The sequence below is a fragment of the Brassica napus genome, chromosome C3 (assembly GCF_020379485.1).
Source record: "Brassica napus cultivar Da-Ae chromosome C3, Da-Ae, whole genome shotgun sequence".
NCBI lineage: Eukaryota > Viridiplantae > Streptophyta > Magnoliopsida > Brassicales > Brassicaceae > Brassica > Brassica napus.
The window spans coordinates 69,071,357-69,095,779 of NC_063446.1; the positions used below are offsets into that span (position 1 = coordinate 69,071,357).

General features: G+C 29.8%; 1 protein-coding gene, 1 long non-coding RNA gene and 1 pseudogene across 5 annotated transcripts; 2 read left to right on the plus strand and 1 right to left on the minus strand.

Annotated features, from left to right (window-relative positions):
- Positions 1-7,680: 7,680 nt before the first annotated feature.
- On the plus strand, positions 7,681-10,225 carry LOC111204130. Its single transcript, XR_002656546.2, has 3 exons — positions 7,681-9,094; positions 9,181-9,490; positions 9,581-10,225. It is a non-coding gene; the product is annotated as an uncharacterized LOC111204130 (long non-coding RNA).
- Positions 10,226-10,456: 231 nt separating this feature from the next.
- Positions 10,457-16,792, plus strand: LOC111204131 (annotated as a pseudogene).
- LOC111204753 (protein WVD2-like 5) lies at positions 16,658-19,708 on the minus strand. Of its 4 annotated transcripts, none has more exons than XM_022700136.2 (9): positions 19,502-19,708; positions 18,651-18,863; positions 18,329-18,577; positions 18,211-18,251; positions 18,025-18,099; positions 17,813-17,909; positions 17,658-17,729; positions 17,467-17,577; positions 16,658-17,386 (listed from the first exon to the last, which is right to left on the minus strand). In XM_022700136.2, the coding sequence occupies exons 2-9, from the start codon at positions 18,855-18,857 to the stop codon at positions 16,955-16,957; spliced, it is 1,284 nt and encodes a 427-aa protein (XP_022555857.1). In that variant the 5' UTR covers positions 18,858-18,863; positions 19,502-19,708; the 3' UTR covers positions 16,658-16,954. The 4 variants fall into 4 exon arrangements, with proteins under 4 accessions (XP_022555857.1, XP_022555855.1, XP_048606394.1 ...); XM_022700134.2 differs by having other exon boundaries at positions 17,813-17,912; XM_048750437.1 differs by having other exon boundaries at positions 19,513-19,704.
- Positions 19,709-24,423: the final 4,715 nt, after the last annotated feature.

Sequence of the window (24,423 nt, forward strand, 5' to 3'; positions counted from 1 at the left end):
TGCATGGCCAGAGGTTTGCCTCCCCAAAGATGAAGGTAGTCTAGGGCTTAGGAGCCTCTCAGCATGGAACCCAACTCTCTGCCTCAGATATATATGGATGCTTTTCTCTGGAACCAGATCTCTGTGGGCACAGTGGCACACACATCACCACCTAAGAACCTCAAGCTTTTGGGCTCTCTCTCCAGCGGAGACTGACTCTTGGACCTGGAAATCTATCCTAAAGCTGCGTCCCCTAGCTGAACTCTTCATACGTTGCAACTTGGGGAATGGCGCAACATCAAGCTTCTGGTATGATTCATGGCTGTCTACGGGTCCTATTATCAAACTCATCGGTGAAAGCGGCCCACTCCATCTCAGAATTCCACCCAACGCCTCTGTTTCAGAAGTCTGCTCGACTGTGGGCTGGAACCTTCGCTCCCCAAGATCTGACGCAGAGGTAACACTACATACTCATCTTACTGTGATTGATTTACCTAGTCTGAGCACTGTAGAGGATGAGTATGTTTGGGTAGCAAACGGGATCGAGTCAAGAGAGTTCAATTCTGCAAGGACTTGGGATATCATCAGACCGAGAGCCACTAAGAAAGATTGGTCATCTACGGTTTGGTTCAAGGGTTGCGTGCCAAAGCAAGCTTTCAACCTATGGACTGCACAGCTGGATAGATTGCCAACGCGAACAAGACTTGCTAGCTGGGGTGTAACCCAACAGACTTCTTGTCCAGTCTGTCTGTTTGGGGAGGAAACAAGGGATCATATACTGCTACATTGCGGTTATGCCGCAGAACTGTGGAGATGCGTGATGGCCAGACTGAAACAAATTCACACAGGCTTCACTGAATGGGCTGAGCTCCTTTCTTGGATAAGAAGCGACTCCACATCAGCTCCTTCTCTCTTGCGGAAGGTCGCCACTCACTCTACGATCTACAACATATGGAGGCAACGAAAAAACCAGCTTCACAATCAGATCCTCATCCCAGCGAGCACCGTCTTCAGGCTGATCGACAGAGACATCCGTAACACCCTCTTAGGAAGAAGATCAAAGAAGAACTTCAGGCCACTCTTGGCAAAATGGCTGATGTAATCAAATTCTCTTACGAGACTTCTTTTGTAATGTTTCTTTGTTTTATTTTTTTTGCTTGGGAAACATTATCATAGGACTTTCAAACTCTGTAGGATCTTTTATTCATTTATATGATATTAACGTTCGTAGCAAAAAAAAAAGGAATATGAGAACTTAATATATATTTTATATTATCGAGACTCTAAAAAATCTAAGAGGTGTTGACGGAAAAATGATTGTGTAGATTGTATGGAAGCTTATGGAAGATTATCTTCATACATCTCTATCCCCTAGACTATATTTGCGAAGTGATTTTGCCACATATCCTCTCTACAATCAATTTTCCAAAAAAATATGACATGGCTATGGCTACTGAAATTGATGACATGGCTTCCGTAAAATATGACATGGAAAATTTCATTTAATGTTGATTTATATTTTTGGCAAACTTATTAGAATATGGTAATAATTCATATATTACATTAAATATTGATATTTTTTTGGTAAACTTTTCTTAAATATGGTAATAGCTCACACATCATCGATAAAATAAATATATTCATATATAACATTTCAAATTTGAAAATATTATTATTTTTGTATAATTATACAATTTGTATTACTAAAGCTTTCAAAAATTTCTACAATTTTGTAAAAATTTAAATATCTAATCGTAAGATCATTAATTTTTTATATACCTACAAATTTATAAATATTGTTTAGACTAAATTTTTGATAATTATACAATGTTATATTATTTTTATTAGTTTTATACAAATTGATTTAATATATATCAAATATATATTAAATATTAGTAAGAAAATAGTAAACTCTATAATGTTTAATGAAATTTATTTTTAAATATAAGTTAGATTTAAAATATTTCTTACACACCTAGTGTATCTTTAATGGAGAGATAAGTCACAAAGTAACTTAAACATGTTTCACCAAGTTTACTAATATTTAACTCTTTGTCGCTAGGTTTATTTGATTATTCACCAAGTAAATTTAGTTTTGCCATTTTTTACCAAATTGATTTAGCTTAGTCACCAAATTAAATTAGTCTCCAAATTTACTTGGTCACCAAATTTACTTAGTTTAAATCATTTGCTATTAAATTGACTTACCTTACTCAGCAACTTATCTTAAGGCTATTAAATTGACTTACCTTACTCAGCAACTTATCTTAAGGCTTTTTTCGAAATTAGTTTTTTAGTTTTTTTTCTTTCAAATTTATTTTGTAATTCGAAAATACTTTTTGAAACTATTTTTAAAATTTTTATTTTCAAATTTTTAATATTTATTTTTTATTTTATAAAATTTTAAACTTCAATCCCAAATCTCCGCTCCTTAACTCTAAATCCTAAGGTTTGGATTATTTAATCATAGGGGTATAAATGTATATTTACCTCTTTAATGAAACATTTTGGTCATTTTGATCCTTAGAGTTTATATTTGTGACCAAAACTTCTTTACTGCTATCCTATGCTATTTCTCTTCTTATATTGTATATTTATTTATTCTAATTTTCTTGCTTTTATATCAAATGATAATATTATAATAGGCTTTTAATGTAATATTTACTTATTATTTATTTTATTATATATTTTTCAGATAGATTTTCAATGTACTTTTTCTATTTCTTATATTATATATTTATTTTTTTTTTTCAATACTGTATATTTACTAATTTTAATATTACGCTAGATGTTTAATGTAATATTTATATTTCTTATATTGTATTTTTGTTTATTGCTTATTTCTTCTAATATTATATATTTACTTATTTTAATTTGTTTGTTTTTATATTAAATGATAATATTAAGATAGATTTAATGTAATATTTATATTTCTTGTATTGAATATTTACTTATTATATATTTTTATTTTTCTGATATCAAATGATAAAATTACGATAGAAGTTTTATGTAATATTTATGTTTCTGATATTATATATTAACTTATTATTTTTTATATTGTATATTTATTTATTATCTATTTTTAATACCATGTGGCTTTTTTTGAAAAATTGATTTTTATATTTATGTGGACGGTCTATGGAAAACACTTAGCTTTTAATATGAAAAATAGATTATTAATTATAAAATGATAAATTATTATAAATTTAAAAATTTCATAAAAAAACTAACGCATTGTTTACAATTAAAAGATAATTCTTTTACATTTTTTTGGATTCCTATTAGAGAAAAAGACAAAAATAGCACTAAATCAAGTTTATGTTCCCAAACTAGCACTCAAGGTCAAAAGTCACAAAAATAGCACTTAATGTTTTATCAAAAGTCACAAACTTAGGGTTTAGAGTTAAAGGGTGGGGTTTAGGATTTAGGGTTTAGGGTTTAGGGTTTAGAGTTTAGGGTTTAGGGTTCAGATTTTAGGGTTTATGGTTTAGAGTTTTGGGTTTATGGTTTAGAGTTGAGAAATGAGGTTTTGGGGATAAGATTTCAAATTTTGAAAAATAAAAAAAATTAAAATTTTCAAAGGATAAACTTAAAAATGTGCTATTTTGGTCATTTTAATTTTTGAGTGCTATTTTTGTGATATAAACTTAGAAAGATGTTATTTTGGAGATTTGCCCTTCCTATTATTGATAAATTAATTTATACCAACTCTATTTTGACTAATGTAGTATTTACATTTTTTATATTGTATATTACTTTTAATGTAGTATTTTCATTTTTTAATATGTGTACTTAATTATTATTACATTTTATATATTATATATTTACATATTTAAATGCATATTTACATGTATTTAATTTTTACATTTTAAGGTAGATGTCTAATGTAGTATTTATATTTTTTCATTTTTTATTTACATTTTAAGATAGATGTTTAATGCTTAACGTACTTTTTCCATTTTTTATATAATGTATTTACTTATAATATTATTTTTCGTATATTATATATTTACTTAATATCTATATTTTACATTTTAAAATAAATTTTTAAGGCTTAATGTATTTTTTCTATTTTTTAATTGTGTATTTACATTTGAGGATAAATGTTTAATGCTTAATGTACTTTTCTTATTTTTTATATTATGTATTTACTTATTAATATTATTTTTGTATATTATATATTTTTAAATTTCGTATTTACTTATTATTGTATATATAGTTCATCTATTATATTTGTACGTATTTAAATGTATATTTACTTATATTTTCGTATGTACTTACTTATTATTACTTTTTGTATATTATATATTTACATAGTTAAATTTGTATTTACATGTATTTAATTTTTTATATTTTAAGATAGATGTCTAATATAATATTTCATTCTTTATTTTTTATTTATATTTTAAGATAGATGTTTAGTGCTTAATGTACTTTTCCATTTTTTATATTATGTATTTACTTATTAATATTATTTTCATATATTATATGTTTACTTAATATATATATATTTTACATTTTAAGATAGATGTTTAAGGTTTAATGTACTTTTTCTATTTTTTTTTAATTGTGTATTTACATTTTAAGATAAATTTTTAATGCTTAATATATTTTTTCTATTTTTTATATTATTTATTTACTTATTAATATTATTTTCGTATATTATATATTTTTTTTAAATTGTGTATTTACTATTATTGTATATATAATTCGTATATTATATATTTACTTATATCTTCGTATGATTTAATGTGTATATGATAATAATGTGTAGTATGGTAATGTAATTTAATGTAATAAGGTAATAATATTAGTCATGCCACATGGTTTATTTTCGAAGAGGGTTTCTAAAACGATGTGGACGTTCTCTGTAGCTTCGATTAGTCCCTTTTATTAGTATAGATTTAAGATAGATGTTTAGTGTTTAATGTACTTTTTCCATTTTTTATATTATGTATTTACTTATTAATATTATTTTTCGTATATTATATGTTTACTTAATATATATATATTACATTTTAAGATAGATGTTTAAGGTTTAATGTATGTTTTCTATTTTTTTTTAAATTGTGTATTTACATTTTATGATAAATTTTTAATATATTTTTTCTATTTTTAATATTATTTAGTTACTTATTAATATTATTTTCATATATTATATATTTCTTAAATTGTGTATTTACTATTATTGTATATATAATTCGTATATTATATATTTACTTATATTTTCGTATGATTTAATGTGTATATGATAATAATGTGTAGTATGGTAATGTAATTTAATGTAATAATGTAATAATATTAGTCATGCCACATGGTTTATTTTCGAAGAGGGTTTCTAAAACGATGTGGGCGTTCTCTGTAGCTTCGATTAGTCCCTTTTATTAGTATAGATTTAAGTAAACAAGAACATGAATTTTTTTGGTTTCGAAGGAAAACAAGAACATGAATTTTTGCGGGAAAAAAAATATCAGTTTTGGTGAAAAAATTAATTTACGGTTTAAAAAATAAAAATAATTTCATTTTTAAGTTTTGGCGAAAAACAAGATTTTGTCATTTTGGTACAAAAAAAATTATGAAAATTTTAACGAAAAAAATAAAATTTTGCGGTTGTGATGTAAAAACATAATTTATTGTTTTTATGGAAAATATGATTTTGCGGCTTTCCAAAAAAAAAATCAATTTGACGGTTTTGACGGAAACAATCTTTTGTGTTTTTGACAAAAACATGAATTTGTAGGTTTGACAAAAACATTCTCAATTTTTCTGTTTTATGAGAAATTTTAATTTTGCTATTTTTTTACAGAAAAACTTGATTTTGTAGTTTTTAGAAAAAACATGGTTAAGTTTTGCTGGAAAACTTAATTTTGTGATTCTTACAAAACAAATTGATGTTTTGCGATTTTGATAGATTTTTTTGTTGTTGTTGCAATTTTAGCAAAAATTACTATTGTTATAATTTTTAATTTATTTTGCATGTTTGGTTAAAATTAATTAATTTTATTTGATTACTATTGTTTTAATGTTATTGTAAATTGACAATCGTTTTTGATGTATTTATAATTAAATTTAACGTGTTTTTAATGTGTCATAGGAACAAATTTATGAATATGAAATGAAGTGAATATAATTATATTTAATTCATTTATTAAAATTATATAATATGTCTTTATTTATTTTATAAGAAAGAGACATCGAAAGTCTCAATTGAGCAATAAGTTACATATATGTTTAATTTGTCCACTTAATAAATTGGTGAAAGGGCTTGGGTGGACCAGTTGTACTTTAATTTGGGAGAATCTTTACCATGTGAGATATATATACCATCTTCTCTTGCATCCCAAAAGTTTTTCCTACCATAGTGGACAATGAAACCACCACCTGTAAAAGTTTTTCCTACCAGAGTTAGCTTAGTAAGCAGCTACATCAGTAGTTTCTCACCTAAAAACTGAAGAACAAAATTAATAGAAAAAGGAAATATATGAAAAACGTAGAACAAGAGTCTCTCAAAAGAGAAACCATTAGAACTCCTCTAGATATTCTAAATACAACGGTCATTTTATAATTAGCTTACATATTTAAAACAAAATAAATTTTAAAGCGATAAATAATATGAATTATAACAATAACTAGATCTCGATCCGCGCAACCGCGCGGGATTTTGTTTTCATTTATTTTTATATAAATATTTTATTTTCAATTCTAAATTGATATATATTATAATATATATGTGTCTATCAATTTTTAAAATATAATAAGTTTACGGTATATTTTTTCATTGAATAGATTGTTTCAAACTTTCATATGTATTTGTATCTTCTTCTATATATATATATTTTCGGATTATTATTTCATTATTAAAATCGTAACTATATATAAAGATTAGTAAAATATTGTTTTATTATCATATTCAAAGATATTGTAACATTTCACAAATTTAGAAAGTTTTTTAAAAATTAAATTTTTCGCTTCATAGATTTATATTATCGAGTAAATAATTAAACATTTATTTTTTGTTTAATTTTTAAAATAAACTATATAGTTTAGAATTTGTTTTCATTCATTGGTTTAAGGTTCACCCCTGTGGTGAATAGTTAAATTCACCACACTCTTCATAACCAATTAAAGTGCAATGTAGAAGTAGTTAAAAAAGGCAATAAAAATAAAAAAATAGCTAAAAAAAAAACAACACCGACATTAATTAACGCCGTCTAAGAACCTAAACTCTAAAACCATAAATCCCAATCCGAAACACTAAACCCTAAATCCAAATCCTAAAACCCAAACTCTAAATCTTAAACCTTAAACCCAAACTCTCAACAATAAACCTTAAATCCTAAAATCTAAACCCTAAACCCAAAACTCTAAACCATAAACCCTAAAATCTAAACCCTAAATCCTAAATCCTAAACCCAAAACTCTAAACCCAAAACTTCAAATCCTAAACCCTAAACTCTAAATCCTAAACCCTAAACCCAAACCTCTAAACCGTAAACCCATCTGCTAGTTTATAAGATTAAGGTTTACGGTTTAGAGGTTTGGGTTTAAGATTTAAAGTTTTGGGTTTAGAGTTTATGATTTAGGGTTTGGGTTTAAGATTTAAAGTTTTGGGTTTAGGGTTTAGATTTTTGGATTTGGGGTTTAGGGTTTAGAGTTTTGGGTTTGGGCTTTAGGGTTTAGATTTTAGGATTTAGGGTTTATTGTGTAGAGTTTGGGTTTAGGGTTTAAGATTTAGGGTTTAGATTTTACGATTGGGGTTTATGGTTTAGTGTTTTGGATTTAGGGTTTATGGTTTTAGAGTTTAGGTTTTTAGAATTTAAAATTTTGCAGATGGCGCTAATTAATGTCGGTGTTGTTTTTTTTCAACTATTTAAGTTTTTATTTTTATTATTTTTTTAAACTATTCCTACATGGCATTTTGGTTGGTTATGAAGAGTGTGGTGAATTTAACCATTCACCATAGGGGTGAACCTAAGTATTGTTCTTGTTTAAATCCAGTTATTGATAGCCCAATAAAAAAATTTTGTAGGCCCAAAATTTAAATGATAAGATTAGAGATTAAATGCAACATTATTTATAGGAATAGGTCCATTTTTTAAAAAAATCACACAAGGTTGTGACTTCTATTTTAATATATAAGATATAAATCTAACAAGAACCCATTTGAGAACTTTCAGCGTCGAGTCTAATACTTCAATAAAGTAGGGTCAATCTAAGTAATTTTCTCATAGAAAAATATAAAATCTATAATATAATGAGACAGTTGCATCATTTTTGAGGCGACACGTCAGCGGTCTGTGGGTCCCACTTTAAAAAATGTGAAAAAAATGTCGAGATTGTGGCTCGAACCCAGGTTATTGAAATATAAACACCACCATTTATACCACTGAGCTAAAGGATTCTTTGTACATTGGTGGCCGAAACTAATATATATTTATGATAGGAGAGTTTACTCTGTACACGTATGATTTCGGTTTAAGTTCTATAAAAAGCCCAAGTCGGGTGTAAGGCCATTTGGCCAATGTTTAGTTATATGGCCTATTTTGAAAAAAAGGTCTGACGTTTTATGTTTTTGTCGAGAAAAGTGTGCCGTTTTTTATTCGTTAAACGAGTAATGATTAGATTTTCAGAAGTTTCTTCTTCTTCGACCCTTCAATCTTACCAACCCTGCTGCTTTTCCTAATCATGTGGAAAAACGAGTCTTAATCAACTCTTTACCTTACAACTTTTTTCATATCTATTAATTCTTTTTATTGTATTCAACGTATACCTCTTAAATTTTACAATAAATGGTTTTCTTTCATTAAAGCCATTTACTATCTTAAACTCTCCTTCTCCCTTCTGATACAATGAAACCAAAAAATTCACTTCAACCCGTATAAATTGGAGAAGGTTGATAGCTGGATGGATCTTCACAGACGCTCTCAGTTTATCTTCTATCTTCAATTGGAGAGGGAGCTGCTCATCCTCGACGAACAGGTATGATTGATTTTTTCTGCAATTTCCTTCCTACGAAGCCCAAAGAGATCTATCGAGTTACTGATCTGCGTTAACCATTTGATGAATTCCATCCCGAATGATCCCAAAACAATCAACGTCTACCTCAAAACACCAGGTATCATGATTTTTTCTCTCATCTCCTTTTTAGACAAGAACAAAAAAAACTAGCAAATACACTAATCTATGAACTAACTTTCGCAGATGATGAGTAAACAGCGCCCAATAGACCTCCACAACCTGATGTAGATGATCGGAGGCCACTGAAGAAGAAGAAGCCTGCAACAATGTCAGAGGATGCTAAAGCATTGAGCATGATTAGACAAATGTTCAAGCACTGCTTCTAACTTTTCTCCTATGCTCACACCCATTACATTTTCATTAGTTTTTTTCTCCTGCACTTATGAGTTTTGTATTGTTTTAATGTCAGTACTAATCGTTATGTTGGACATGGCTATGATAACCGAGACCTGGAAGCCTGCTTTGACGATATCATGAAGGAAGAGAGACGAAGGTAACATCAATATCTTGATCATGAGTTTCAATCATTTGTTTCTTCTTATATATATTGCTCAACGGTTTGTGTTTGATTTGATAAATGCAGTGCGAGAATCGCAAGGGAGGAAGATGAAATGGAAGCAAAGCTGATCGCAGAAGAAGAAGAGCGAGAGAGACAGAGAAAGTTGTTGAAGCTGAGGCTAAGAAAGTTAGAAGAAACAAACCTTTTGATCATCTTTGTCTTCTTTTTTAAATATACGACAAGTTTAAATCTTTAGTGCTTCTCTCATTCAAATCTCTTTGGAGAATAGTGTGTTCTTGAAACTGTACAATTAGATAATAATTATATTTATTGGGTCACTCGAGGAATCTGTTGGTGACCTTCCAAGTTGGTGAAAGCCTGATTATTTTCTATGTGTAAAACCAGAGAATGAAAAGAGAAAAGAATATATCTTTATTCACGTTGGAGTTGCTTTAGTTTCATTTTCTTACAAGTCCATGAACATTATTTTTGTGATTCTTTTATAATCTTTTCCTCTCAAAGATCTTTGTTTGAGGTATCAAATGGTGACCAAAGAAGAAGATTGTCTTCCTCCTGCGACAAAGCCGTTGAGATGTTATTTTCCTTCTTCTACGACTCCTCTTGCGGAGCTAGAGACTATTCAAAGCTTAGAAATCGTGGAACCATCCTTTCTCTCTCCCGCTTGGTATATCATTATTCTTTACTTACTCTTCAATTTTGAGCTCTTCCCTTCACCACAATTTAGAGATAGTTGAAACCTTTTTGCTATGGTCTGACTGTATCTTTCAGTTCAATACGTTATAAAAGTTACTCTTTTGGTTTAGTTTAGGTTGGAGATTCAAACAGATTCTTATAGCTTTACTCGATCATTTATGTACTCCAGTTTTTTTTCCAGGTTGCTGGTGACTTTTTGCATCTAGAAATTAAAACTTTTTGTTTAGTTTACGGTGTGGTTCTTATATATTCTTCTCTATTTTGCGTACTGCTTTGTTATTTTTATAAACGATCTCCATTAAAAAAGGTTTATGTTTACATGAACAAGATGAACCATGTAAAAGACTGTTTTCCATGTTTCTAAAACGCTGCGAGAGGCATTCATACGCCGAGAAACATGTAAAGGCTCCATATTCCCACAAAGTATGTTTATATCTTAATATCAAATTGTCTTACAAACTGAGAATTAATTGTGTATACACAAATGAATAGGTCAATGGAATATAGCAAGCGTAAGGCTATGGTTGATCTTTTGGAGAGGAACCAAAGGTACTAATACATTTTAGTAATGAACATGTATAAATAATGTTCTAATTTTCTTACTTAACATTGGGGATTAACAATAGTGCGGATGATATTGATTCATTGCGGGCATTATGTGGGAAAAGATTTGGAATCAATTGCGCAAGGGAACTCCAGACTCTAGAGTAACAGCTGGACACTTCTGTTAAACACATTTGCTCCAGAATAGTATATGTATATCTTTCTTATGGGCACATACACACACACACATCTCTGTAAGATGTTTGAATTTGTGCACATATAAATATATGCTTAACTATTGTAAGTGATTTAGAAAGATTCTTCTTCATAATGAAAACAATGGTTATAGATCATGGTATAGTGTTTGTCTCATATGAATAAATACAATTTTGACTCATTGGTGCATAATCAACTTATGTACGAGTCCCTCAACCACCTTCAAAGAAAGTTATGTTAACACCACTTCATCTCTGAAGTCGCGAGTATGTGCGACTTATGTAAGCGGGGATGCCAGCACCAAGCTCTCATATTGGAAGACTCATGAGTGACTTAGGGCTGTAGATTTTTACTGGTGGGATATTCAAGTTCCAGTGTTTTACTCCACTTTTTTCTTCAACTTGAGCTACCATCACTCCACTTTGGGCACCAAATGTTTCTTAAAATGAAGAATCAGTTTTTTTTTTTTAATTTGCATAATCATGCAGCAAGCTGCACATAAGGTGGGCTTTGTCCATTTAGTATTAAGGTGTCTCCTAGGTTTAAACTTGAACTGTCTTCACATTATCATGGTCTATATGAATACACTGCACAAACAATTACCATAAGCTTTATTTTAGTAAAGACATGCATTGTTTTTATTATATACGACTGCATACACCAACTCTGCTTCTCTTCTCCTCAACAAAATTAAGATAAAAAAACACTCTCCTTTACAAAACTCACTTTTGCAGGTTTAAATGAAGACGATGAGACTTTCGCCAACATTTCTAATCTGCGTCAATACCAGGCAACAAGATAAACATTTAATTACAATAAAAACACCTTCATGTATTGATTCTTTACTAAAAACAAAAATAATTCTACAACAGGAACGTCGCCTTCATTTCAAATTCACAGCGGACAGCTAAAAAGCTCGAAAAAGAAACATCTATTTTTTTGGTCAAAGATAAACAGTTATTCGATTTCCCTCACCACCGAGAAAATGAACATATATGGCCCAATTTTATAACTCCAAGCCCATTTAAACTATGCATTTATCTTAAACTTATGTTAAATTAAAAATCTTTTACGGCCTAACAATATATCTTCGTTTCAGACGATATGATTCATGCAATTATGACAAAAAGTTAGCAAAAAAATTTGCATTCGATCCAAGTAGTCTAATTGTTGCAACAAATGGTAAAAAAAAAATATCCAACTCAACAACCCCGCGCTTGCGCAGGGATCCGCCCCTAGTCAAAATAATAATGACGAGTGTTCATAGTATCCTTCTTTTGGAAGATCTAAAAAGTTTGTTTGTTTGTTTGTTTATCTTTTTTTTTCTGGGTGCTATTAATAAACCATGTGAATGTATATATGTAATAAAGGCCAGACACAAACTTTTTATTTTTCAACTTAAACATTGTAACTAGCACAATTCTCTCAAATATTTTTTTTTAAAAAATTTATCACAAAAATAGCCATAAAAAAAATGATCAAAATAGCTTTTTTATTTTGAAATTTTTTATTTTAATTTTTATTTTCTAAAATTTGAAATTGTATCCCAAAATCCTATTCCTTAACTGTAAACCATAAGTCTAGATTAGTTAACCATAGGATAAAAATACATTGTTTACCCTTTAATAAAACTTATTTTAGTTATTTTCTTCATTGAATGCTATTTTTGTAACATGCTATTTTTGTAACATGCTATTTTTGTGACAAAAAGAGTATCCTAAAAAATTTATGTTGTAACTATGCCTTACTTGCTTCTAAATTCTAGCGTACGGAATCATTTATTATGTGTGTGTTTGCTTGTCTTATGAGTCATACTATACTTCTATGCTAATCTTTTCTTTTTGAGTTTCGATTACTCTTTTATATTCATTTTGTTTTGTCCTTGGAATTAGCTAGCTATGTGTTCTTGTATTTCTTCCTTCTTGATAAAAACACAAACACGATTTAGTAAGACAAGCTGTTCCTCGTTCTTCCATTTCCTCGCAGCTTACTTCCACGCTCTCTCTATTTGCTTCATGGAATCTCTAAAGTCAAAATGCAAAACTCTCATCAATGTGAGCCAACCAGAGAACCAATAGATCAAACATGTTAGAACGTAGCAAAAGTTGCTAAAATGTTAATATTTTTATATATTTATGATGGTTTTTGTATGTAGAGCATAAACTGTTTTGCATACCGCAAAAGTGGAAGTCGATGAGCTATCAAAGAGACTCAACATCCAAGGGAAGGTTGTGAAAAAGGATGGTGGTTCATCAGACAATTTCGGGAGCACAAGTACATGTGATATGGAACACAATGTCACGATTCGATCACAATCATCAAACCCGCCTTTTGATCCCCGGTGCAGCACAAGCAACTCTACCCTATTTGTAAACCATGGTAACTCTTGAATCTATCTTTGGTGTTGTGACTTGTGAGGCCTCGGTTGTTTTACAAAAACTTCATTCTTTCCGTGGATAGTGTAAATGCTAGCAAGTTCATTAGAAACAAATTACACAGTAAGCATAATAGGAAACGCAAAGCAATCAAATTCTAAACCGGCTGCATTACGTGAATTACATATGCATGGCAGACCACAAACATTATATATTTTTTTTTTTTTTTTTTTGATAAAAGATTACACAAACATTATATTAAAACAAAACTCTACGTTTAATTTTTCCTTCATGTTTTTTTGAAAGGCTTTTTCCTTCTTTTACGTTTGATATCTGTAGGAGCTGTGCACAGCAGTATTTATGTTTACAGCAGTAAATCTAAAGTAATCAAGCTTTAAGCTTTAATTTGTTTCTCGTCTCCACAGCAATTTTGAAAACTAACGTGTGTGTAAGTGCTTTAGAAAGTTAAATTTCTACAACTCAGTTTTGTGTGCTTTCCAAAGAAAAAAATAATATTTTATTTAACTTTTAATAAAAAAAATAAGATAACAGAAGCAAAACATATGTACGCATCTATTTCTCTCTTCTATATTATTAATCTTAACTTATAAACTGATTAATGAACTAGCTTTTCTGTCATATTAATTTGATTGCGAACTAGTTTATAAGTTGTATACTAGATTGTTTGTCGTAGTAATTAGATTTTTATTAATTGAGTATGAAATATATTTTTTCTATAGTAATACTTTGAACATGCACTGGTTTTAAAATTATATAGTTTAGGGCATATAGGCAAATTCGATTACACAAAATCAGTTTCCAAATCGCAATAGATTTATAGAATACTCGTGGGTAAACCTAACTATTGATTTATTGTTATACCAATTTTTTTTAAAGATGAACAATCTACTTTATGGGATTTTTTAGGATTACTATTTTTTTATTTGTTCAATAAAATTATAATTATTATAAAAAAATTGTATATATTAATATGTTGTTTAATATATGTATAAATATTAATCTGTTGGAATTGTGTAATCTCGTGTCCAACTCTATATTGTCCGATTAGTACGATATTGTCCACTTTGGGCATAATTGGCTGGCCCGCATGGATTTACTTTTGGGCTTCTTCCCAAAAGGCCTCGTACTATTAGAGTTGGACATATCTTTATATATTAGACACTCTTTGTCTAATTCTCCAATGTGGGATTTAGTTTGTTATCTCACATTCTCCTCCTCAAACTAAGGATCACATTCATCTCGTGTTCTACAACTAACTTCCAGAATCTTTTGACTTGATCTCTGCCACATACCTCTCATTCCTAACTCATAGGATACCATTCATCTCTTGAAGGGTATATTGGTCTTTTGCAGATTTCTCGTCAACCGCTCTGATACCAATTGTTGGAATTGTGTAATCCCGTGTCCAACTCTATATTGTTCGATTAATACGATATTGTTCACTTTGGACCTAATTGGCTGTCCCGCATGGATTTACTTTTGGGCTTCTTCCCAAAAGGCTTCGTACTATTAGAGTTGGACATCTTTTTATATATTAGACACTCTTTGTCTAATTCTCCAATGTGAGACTTCGTTTGTTATCTCAGATAATCTACAGCTAGTTTATACCAATCATGCTTTAAAAGAAACAATCTATACCTAAAATTCTACCGTCAAAGATCTACAGCAATAAGGTCTACAGTTGCAGCAAAAATTCTACAGCATTAACTCTACGGCAAAAAAATTAAAGCTACAGTTTTTACCAATCGGGCCATTAAGTTTCTTTTTACAGAAGCAAGTAATATTATTGTTCGATCAAGTTTTATTTATTCAATGAATTGAATTAAGCGCATATACATATCTTGGAAGTTAGAACCAATTTTTTTTTTCATCAAGCTTTCGAGTGACTCATTCACGGCATACAAACTATGACTAGTTTTTCTTTTTTTTTTGCTAAAATTTGGAACTATGACTAGTTAGGCCACAACATACATAATATATTATATATTACTTCTTCATTTCTTCTCATTGAAGGGCTTAATCAATGGAACCAGGCAAGAGAACAATGGCGTGAATACAGAACCAGCCAACAATGTCGAGTTTTGGAACCTGCTATAAGGTGACAACCAATGAACAATCTTCTTAATGAAAAATTGTAACTAGGGGTTATTAGTACAAAATGTGCGGAAATAAATATCAAAAAGAAGTATTTGTTTCTATATTGAATTTATATGATTGGTTTCTTATAACTTTTCAATGTTAAGATGAAACCCGTACTTCTAATTCATACTCTATGATAAATTTTCAGCTGGGACTCGACATATGAGAGCTTACTGAGCACAAACAAGCCTTTTCCTCGACCGATACCTCTTCAGGTGGTTTATTTCCTGCTTAAGAGTCAAGACACCTTTAATTGGTGATACAAGATTGATCGAATTACTTCTATCTAGTGTTATTATTGATAAGAAAACTAATTTAAATCGATGATGATGATGCAATGTTATAGGATATGGTGCATTTTCTTGTTGACGTTTGGGAGGGTACATGTGATACTCTAACAAAATGTTTTATACATAAGAAAGGCAAATAAACACAACTTATATGTCTTTCTCTTCTTATGAGATGTGATTCTTTTGTGAGAAAATGACTAGGATAGCACTAAAAAAAATTGTCACAAATATAGTCTTTAAAAATAAAAATGATTAAAATAGCACTTAATGTTTTAACAAAAGAGATAATATACACTTATACCCCAATGGTAAACTAATTTAGACATTGGGGTTTAGAGTTAAGAGGTGGAGTTTAGAATTTAGGGTTTAGGCTTTAGAGTTTAGGGTTTAGAGTTAAGGGGTGGGGTTTAGGATTTAGGGTTTAAGGTTTAGGATTTAGGGTTTAGAGTTGGGGAGTGAGGTTTTGGAATAAGATTTTAAATTTTGAAAAATAAAATTAAATTAAATTTTTCGAAAGATAAAATACTATTTTGGTCATTTTAGTTTTTAAGGGCTATTTTTGTGATATAAACTTAGAAATGTGCTATTTTGGAGATTTGCCCTTCTTTTGTTGTTTTGTAAAATACAGTATATTACCGTAGCTAGTATATTTTTACCAGAAAGATATAATTAAAGTGAAATAAAATCTGAAATCTCAATAGGTTTTGGTTGGGAGATTTTTTAAAAATGATGATACCTGTGTAGTAAGCAATGCAGGGTGTGATTATGTACGTTGAACTTTTCTTTCCATATCTTCAAGCATTTTTTTTTTGTGGAACATAACAAAAAGTATTGCACCAAAATAGAGAAAGAAAGAATACACAGAGCGAACACATAATCTCCTGAATATTCATCTTTTAAAATCAAAGCATCAAAAAGAAAAAGATCTTGACATGAAAAAAACAACTTAAAGCAACATCACCATCAAACACAGAAGTATTTGAAAGCAGCAACCTTTAGAACCAAACCCATATGATTCCTTTCACACTTTTTACCTATTTCTTCTCAGATAAAGTTTTGGTCCAAGATATTATATAAATATAAATATCATACGGTTTCTTTTCCTCTTGTCCTCCTCATTAATTAATGCAAGATGAGTCTTGAGAGTGTAATAGTATATCTTAGTGCTCAACAGCAACCACTTCAGATACCTCAATGGACTCGGCTCTTTCTTCATCCATCCTTGAAGATACAATCTCATCTGAGCCTTCTACATTAGCATTAGATGATGATACAGTCACTTGTGCTTCCTCTTCTGTGAGATGTGAAGTTTCTGCATCTTTTTCAGGTTTCTTTCTTTCAGGTTTCACCTTTGCTGATGTTGCATAGGGTTTTCCATCAGGGAGAGCTGTTTTCTGAGATGGCAATCTTGGAAGTGACTTGCGCAACGGTTGCTTCTTGTGATCAACTGTTGGCACAATTCCCTTGGAAGCTGAGTTATCTTTAGAAGCTTTCTCATCTAGGCTCAGTCTACCGAGGCGAGGAGTTTGACTTTCTTCAGAGTCAGTCTTTTTTCTCCCGAGTTTAGGAGATTTTGGTCTTGTTGGTGGTATCTACTTGGAAGTAAATAACAATGAGAAGTAGTACTTCACGAAAAGAGTGAGTTGATGGTTGTTGAAGAGAGCATAAGTACCTTCTTTAACTCTGTTTTAGGAGGTTGAGGTTCTTGATAAAAGCTAGGCATGGGTGTGGCTTTGAAGTTCAAGCTCTTCCTTAGCTTCCTAAGCTCAGCTTCTTGTGTTTCCTGAGAGAGTAGCAAGAGTTTTGTTTCAGCAAAAGTAGGTGGAGAACACTATGACAAAGAAGAGGGTTTGGGAAGGTAACCTTGGACTTGGCCTGCATGTTATTAATCTCCTCTTCTTTCGCATGAGTCTTTTCCTCGAGCTTAACATAGAACTGCACCATATGAAATCAGAAGTATGATTATTTTTAAAACATGTTTCTATAGAGAGGACAAGCAAGTTGTTCCAAAAGCAGACCTCTCTTCTCTTTTCAGCACGTTGGTCACATTTGAAGCTGAACCCATAATTTGGAAGTGCACCAACTTTGCGAGGTTTGCCATCGTCTGCTTGCGGGCTACTAAGAAACCATAAAAAAGTTATAATCAACATAAATGCTAAAAATAAGAGGCAAAATGCAGAAAGGCCCCAGGAAAGAAGAGGTGGTAAAAATATAAAGGTGAAACAAATACTTAGAAGAAGACTGAGTATCATCTTCAGATGTTTCATGTACTTGTTTCTTCTGAGGCTTCGCTTTAACCTTGTCCCTGTGTCAAAGAGAGGCAAAGATAAATGATAATACTTAGCACCAATGCTTAGTCTTCAAGACGCTAAGGAAAGAAACTCTGAACTTTTTTAAAAAAAAGAGGACTCAGTACCCAGTGGCGCTTTCAGCTGGTGCAGATTCTTGTTTTCCATGCTGATATGTCACAAAAAATCAGAAATGAATCGAGCCAAAGCAGATAAACGTAGAAGGAGATGGTAAGGGATGATTACCTCCGTGACTTGAGCCTCTCTACCGTTTAATGGCGTGCTCTTTAGAGAATTTGTTGTGTGTGCACTAGGAGCAACAGAACCATTTGATGCTGCAACTTTAGCATCTGCACCATTCCTCTCTTTCTTCTTTTTGATATGAACCGATGATGGAACACTCTTACCACCTGAGATTTTCTCATTCTTTAGCTTCCGTTGAGCCTTTTGGCCTTTAATACACTTTGGTTCATCTACATTTTCAACTTGTGTACCCTACCAAAGAAAAAAAAGTGAGAACAAAACCGTTTATCTGACAGGCGAGTAGATTAACCATCCAGTTACCAACCTCAGCTGCAACCTCTTTGGAGTGTTCAATTGCATCCAAAGTGGAACTATCTCCTGAATTCTCATTCTGAATTTCTGAAGTAGCATCCAATGTTTCGCCGGAAGCAAAAACATTTACTTCAATACCAACACTTTCCATTGTTAAACCACCATTTACAAGAGCAGGTTCACTCCCATCAGCCACCATGATGACACTTTCAGGATCCATAGTAAACTACAAAAACAACATATATGGAACTAACTGATGTAAGTGAAGAGACAAAAAAGGGTGATAGCACCAGCACAAATCATTCCCTTGAGCCATGCATTGTTATATAAATTAATCAACAGACAACAAACATTTTCCACACACAACCAGAGTGAGTTGAGTTTCTAGGGCTTAGGAAGTGAAATTTACATGTCAATCAATATTGTGGCAGTGACCAAGACTCAAGCTACATTCTAAAAGTGTTTGAAACATGAAAAAAAAAACTTTCAGAGTCGAGCCATTTCTAATACATATATGATATATGTAAATGGATCCATAGACAATACTCAATCAGCTTACTCACATACACTTTCCTGAATCGATCTAAGTAAACGCAAAGCTAATCCAGAAACAGACCCATATCTTAATCAGATTTAAACCTAAATCTCGTGGTACTGAGCTCAGTAACCATGGCAGTGAAGCAAATCGGTTAAATGGGAGTTAAAAAACATCGATCTACCGACACTCAGACCAAAGCAATGAAAACGGACAAGTAGACAAGTTTCCTCAGATTCATAAGAACTTCCTCCAGTTTACAAAGTAACCAAACAAAGAAGAAATATAAAAAAAGAAAAAAGAAAGAAGATGAGAACACTAAGACGCACATCTTCCTCACCAGACTTAGTCCCAGAGCAAATCAAATATCCATTGAAGCAAACATCGACCGAGAAGGACGAGGTTTCATAGAGTGTGAGATTTCGATTTGTTCTTGAGTGGTTCTTGAGTGGATGAATTCTCGGTCTTTGATTCTGTCAGTGAATTAGAAAAAAAAACAAAGCGAAAGCTTTTTTTTTGTGAAGTCAGAAAAATGATAAAATGTTTTAATATTTATTACAGTGGCTGTCCGAACTCTAATTGCCACGTCATCAGGGAGTTACGGTTACTCGACGGTTTTATTATTTTATTTTAATCGTGGGAGTGATGGGGAGTTTTTAATGTTTCCACTACTAATACTTTTAATATTTTATAAAATCTAATAAGTTTTTTTATTACAACTGAATATCATCCAATTTAAAAAAAAATGATAAAAATAAAGTACGCAGTTTTCTTCTTTTTACCACAAGTCTACAAAATAAAACTCTAATGATAACGATGAGATAGAATAATAAAATAAATTTTAATATAATAATATGAATAGAATATGTTAAAATAAAATATATTCTCTCCAATATTTTTTTATCAAAACTGAAGATGAATATTTAGGCATGCTTCTCTTTATATTTTTTTTAGTTTATCAAATAAGTGTTCTAATTTATTCAAGTTAAATGGTAAAGAAATAAAATTAATGGAATAAATCATTTAAACATCAATTCATTCTACATCATTTTAGGAGAAATTTTATGTTTACCACTTTTATGCTACTACTTTTCATCTTTACCACCACTATATGAACATTTTCAAAAATACATTCTTCATGAAGTGGCAAAAGACTCTTATACCCTTGTTATCTATATATATAATAAATGATTACTTAAATAAATAAATAAAAAAAAAAAAAAATTTCAAATTATACTTTTTCAAATTCAAACTTTTTTATAAATTTTTTTTTTTGATTTTTTTCGAAGTTTTTTTATTTTTTCCAAAATTTATTTTTGAAAATCAAAAATTATGTTTGAAACTATTTTTTTTTTAAATTATATTTTTTAAGTATTTATTTATATATTTATTAGAATCTTAAATTTTACGTTCAAAAAACCCTACCCACCCCTCAACTATAAAGCCTAAGTCTAAATTAGTTAATCCTGTGAGTATAGTTGTATTTTGCTCTTTATTAAAAATGAGGGTAAAAGTGATTAGTGTAAACATGAAAAGTGATACTATGAATGTGGTATTTGCGGTAATTTTCCATTATTTTATTCTAAGAATTTATAATCTAATTGCAACAAAAATATATTGTGTGAACTTTGAACTTAAGGCATAGCAGCTTGGAGAAATAAAAATAAAAACAAAACCACATGCACTTCCTTTAAAAACAAATAAACTGAATTCAGTTTTGGTGGCTTTTCAAATTTATATATCTAAGCAGTGGAGGAATAGTAAAATAAATATATGTACAAAATAGTAGGGGTGGAATGGATCCGGATATCCGGAAAATTTAAGGTATCCCTCGGGTATCCAGATCCGTGGTTTCCGGATCCGTTGTGTAGATATTATACTATCCGTGGGTATCTGGATCCGAATCCGTAAAATAAATTAAAATAATGATTTCTTTTAAATACTAAAAAATTAAAATAATAGATAAATTAAATATTTATAAAATATTTATAAATAAATATATATATATATATATATATATAATATAAAAAAAGTTAGAACATAATATTATAAGATTAATTTTATGTATAAATATTAATATATCAAATGTAGTTATTAATAAAGATAAAAATTAATATGTTTTAAAAATACTAAACCGGATATCCAGACTTGAAAAGCGAGATATCTAGATCTATATTCGGCTGTGACGGGTCTGAAATTTTACTATTTGGATCTGGGCATCCTAGATATCCTATTTTCAGAGCGGATCCTGTATAATAAGTTCCATCCCTACATAATAGAATCTTCTCCATCATGTAACTTGTTTAAATTGAAATGAATATTTTAAGTTTTTGAATTGAGTGTAACTACTTGCTAATATAGATAAGTTTGAAAGAATTTGAATGGAATCAGTGCAGAATAGAGGGTAAAATCCATATCAATACATCTTTTAATAGATATGCGCATAATAAAACCTTGAAATATAATGAATCTTATTCAGAGTCACATTACCCTTTTTTAATGTACAGAGTCATATTTCACTTTTGAGTAAGATCCACTAACTGAACTTAGATGGGGGATTTTAGAAAAAGATATGAAAAGCTTGGGATTAAGAAAGACATGACTGGTTGGCCAAAAAAAAAAGGAAACATAAGTGGGAAACAAGTCCAAATGAGTACTATATGTTATAAGAAAAAGAAACCCAGATATCGGGGGGGTTTAGATATGATTAGATTGCTTTTATATTCTTTTTTGGTTTAATAACAAAGGAGAAAGACATGGCCGCCTCCGATGTCCATTCATGTAAATTTATTAAAAAAGACCTCCGCATTTTCTTAATCAAACGGTTTAAATAAGTTTTGGTAACAATCTCTGTATATCACTTATAAATTTTGTTTAATTTTATATTTATTAAAATAAATTAAATAATCACATTAGTCATATAATAAAAAATTTATATTTTTTGTATGTGTTATATTTTAAATTTTAAAAATGTCTATAAATTATTAAAATAAATTAAACAATGACATTAGTCGTACAATAAAAATTTAGATATTTTATATATGTTATATTTAAATTTTTTAAAACGACTATAAATTATTAAAAATGCTAAAAATTTTACAATTATATTTTTCTAACCAATGGTTTAAATTTTTTGTCATAGAAAAAAGACAAATGATCATAAATATATACGAGTAGGAAGTTTCATTTAATATATATATATATATATATTCAAATGAAAAATATATATCTATATTAATATTGTTTAAGTTAAACTATATGGCATATAAAATTATATATAAATATTTTTACTACAAACTTTTGGAAACATGTATCTTTTTTAAACTGATAAAATCAAATATTTTTACAATTTTAATTTGATCAAATTATTAAAATATATTTTACATATCTTTTGTTATTATTTCAAAAATTTCTAAAAAACTTTTTTATTTAACAAATATTTTATAAAACACCTCACGTAGATTATTACCGAGCATTAATATTTTAAGAATTGTCTAACTCTGTGTAAGGCGCAAATCTTGCAAGTTATATTGGTAGAGTTAATAAGGTGTACCATATTATCCCCCATACTATAGTAACATGCTTTGCTTTTTTAATAACACATACACTTTGCTATTAAATGTAAACTTTAATCATGTTTTTTTTGAAAAAATACTTTAATCATGTAGTTAATTAACGCATTTAATCATAAATATGAAAGCCAGCTCATGAAATCTTACGGTATTCCCCAATTTTATGCAAATAAAGACCACCAGGGTTTCTTATTTAAGTACTTTTTCTTTTGACTTAGTTCATATTTAAATACATGCACCTAGCCCTGGGACGGATCGGGTATCCGGACAATTTTAAGGTATCCGGATTCCAATCCTTATCCGGCGGATCCATAATTTTACTATATTTATCCGGATCCGGGGTTCTCAGATATCCGGGTGTCGGATATCCTTCTAAAAATTGTAATATCCGGCGGATATCCGGATCCGGATCTGGATCCTTAAATAAATAAAAAAATGATATTAATATATATATAAAATATTAACAATAATTTAAAAATAAAAATATATTTAATATCTTTAATTATTTCTATGTATAATATTATAAAATTTACATAAAATTTATATATACTATTATAAAAATGAAAATATATTAAATAAAATTAATTTTTATATATAGATATTACTATTTTTGAAATATTTATTAATAAAACTTACGGATCCGAATATCCGGACTTAAAAATTAAGATATCCGGATCCGGTTTTGACGGATCCAACATTTTACTATCCGGATCCGGATTCGGCCCCTCCGAATATCCGGATTTTCGGATCGGAACTGGATCGAATCCGGATCTCGGATAAAAGTCTCAGGCCTACATGCACCCACATGTATACACCTAACCGAAAGCTTTTGGTTGCCAAAATAATTAATTCAAATGAAAGTTAACTGTACTTATTTCGTTGACTACGTAGGAACTAATAAACTATTAGTTATAGTCCATGGGTTATTGTTAGTAATTAACGACTAGAAAACCAATTAACAAGCTTAGAAGATGTTGCTCACAAACTCTTTTCTTCCCAACATCATACACCATGTGTGGTTTTTGAATTTTAAAGAAGTTAGTCAAAAAAATGTATATTATATTTTAGTTTTTAAATGCAAACTTCTCTAAGAAATCTTGAGGTTATAATAATTGAAAAGAACCTATTTCCTGTTGTAGGAAAGTGGTAACAATTAACAAAGATGTATGATTATCCTGATTAGCACTAAACGAGAGAGTGATTACAGAGGAAGCAAAGTGATTAGACACACAACCCACTTTTATTAAGGACAAGTTGGTCCAGTGATTAGGATAAGATACTTGTACAACTGTGACACCCTTCCTTTCTTAATATTTCTTAATCAAGAAAGTTTTCTTATCTATCATTTCCATCTAATCCCAATTACTTTCTTAATTTGTTTTTCAATGATTTCTTATTAATATCCCCTATATATTAATCCCGAAGCATTACAACATATTTTCGTAGCCACGTGTCAACACGAGAATGATTCTTAGAATTGTTAGAAAAGTAATTTGGTCCATATAAACATATACAGTATAATCTCTTTAAATTAATACTCTATAAATTAATATACACTAAAAATTTCTATAAAATAATATAATTTTATAGTCCCAAATTGAGTTTTTGGTTCAATTAGTATATCGATAAATTAATACCTCTATAAATTAATAAAAAAATTATAGTTTTGGTGTGGTCCC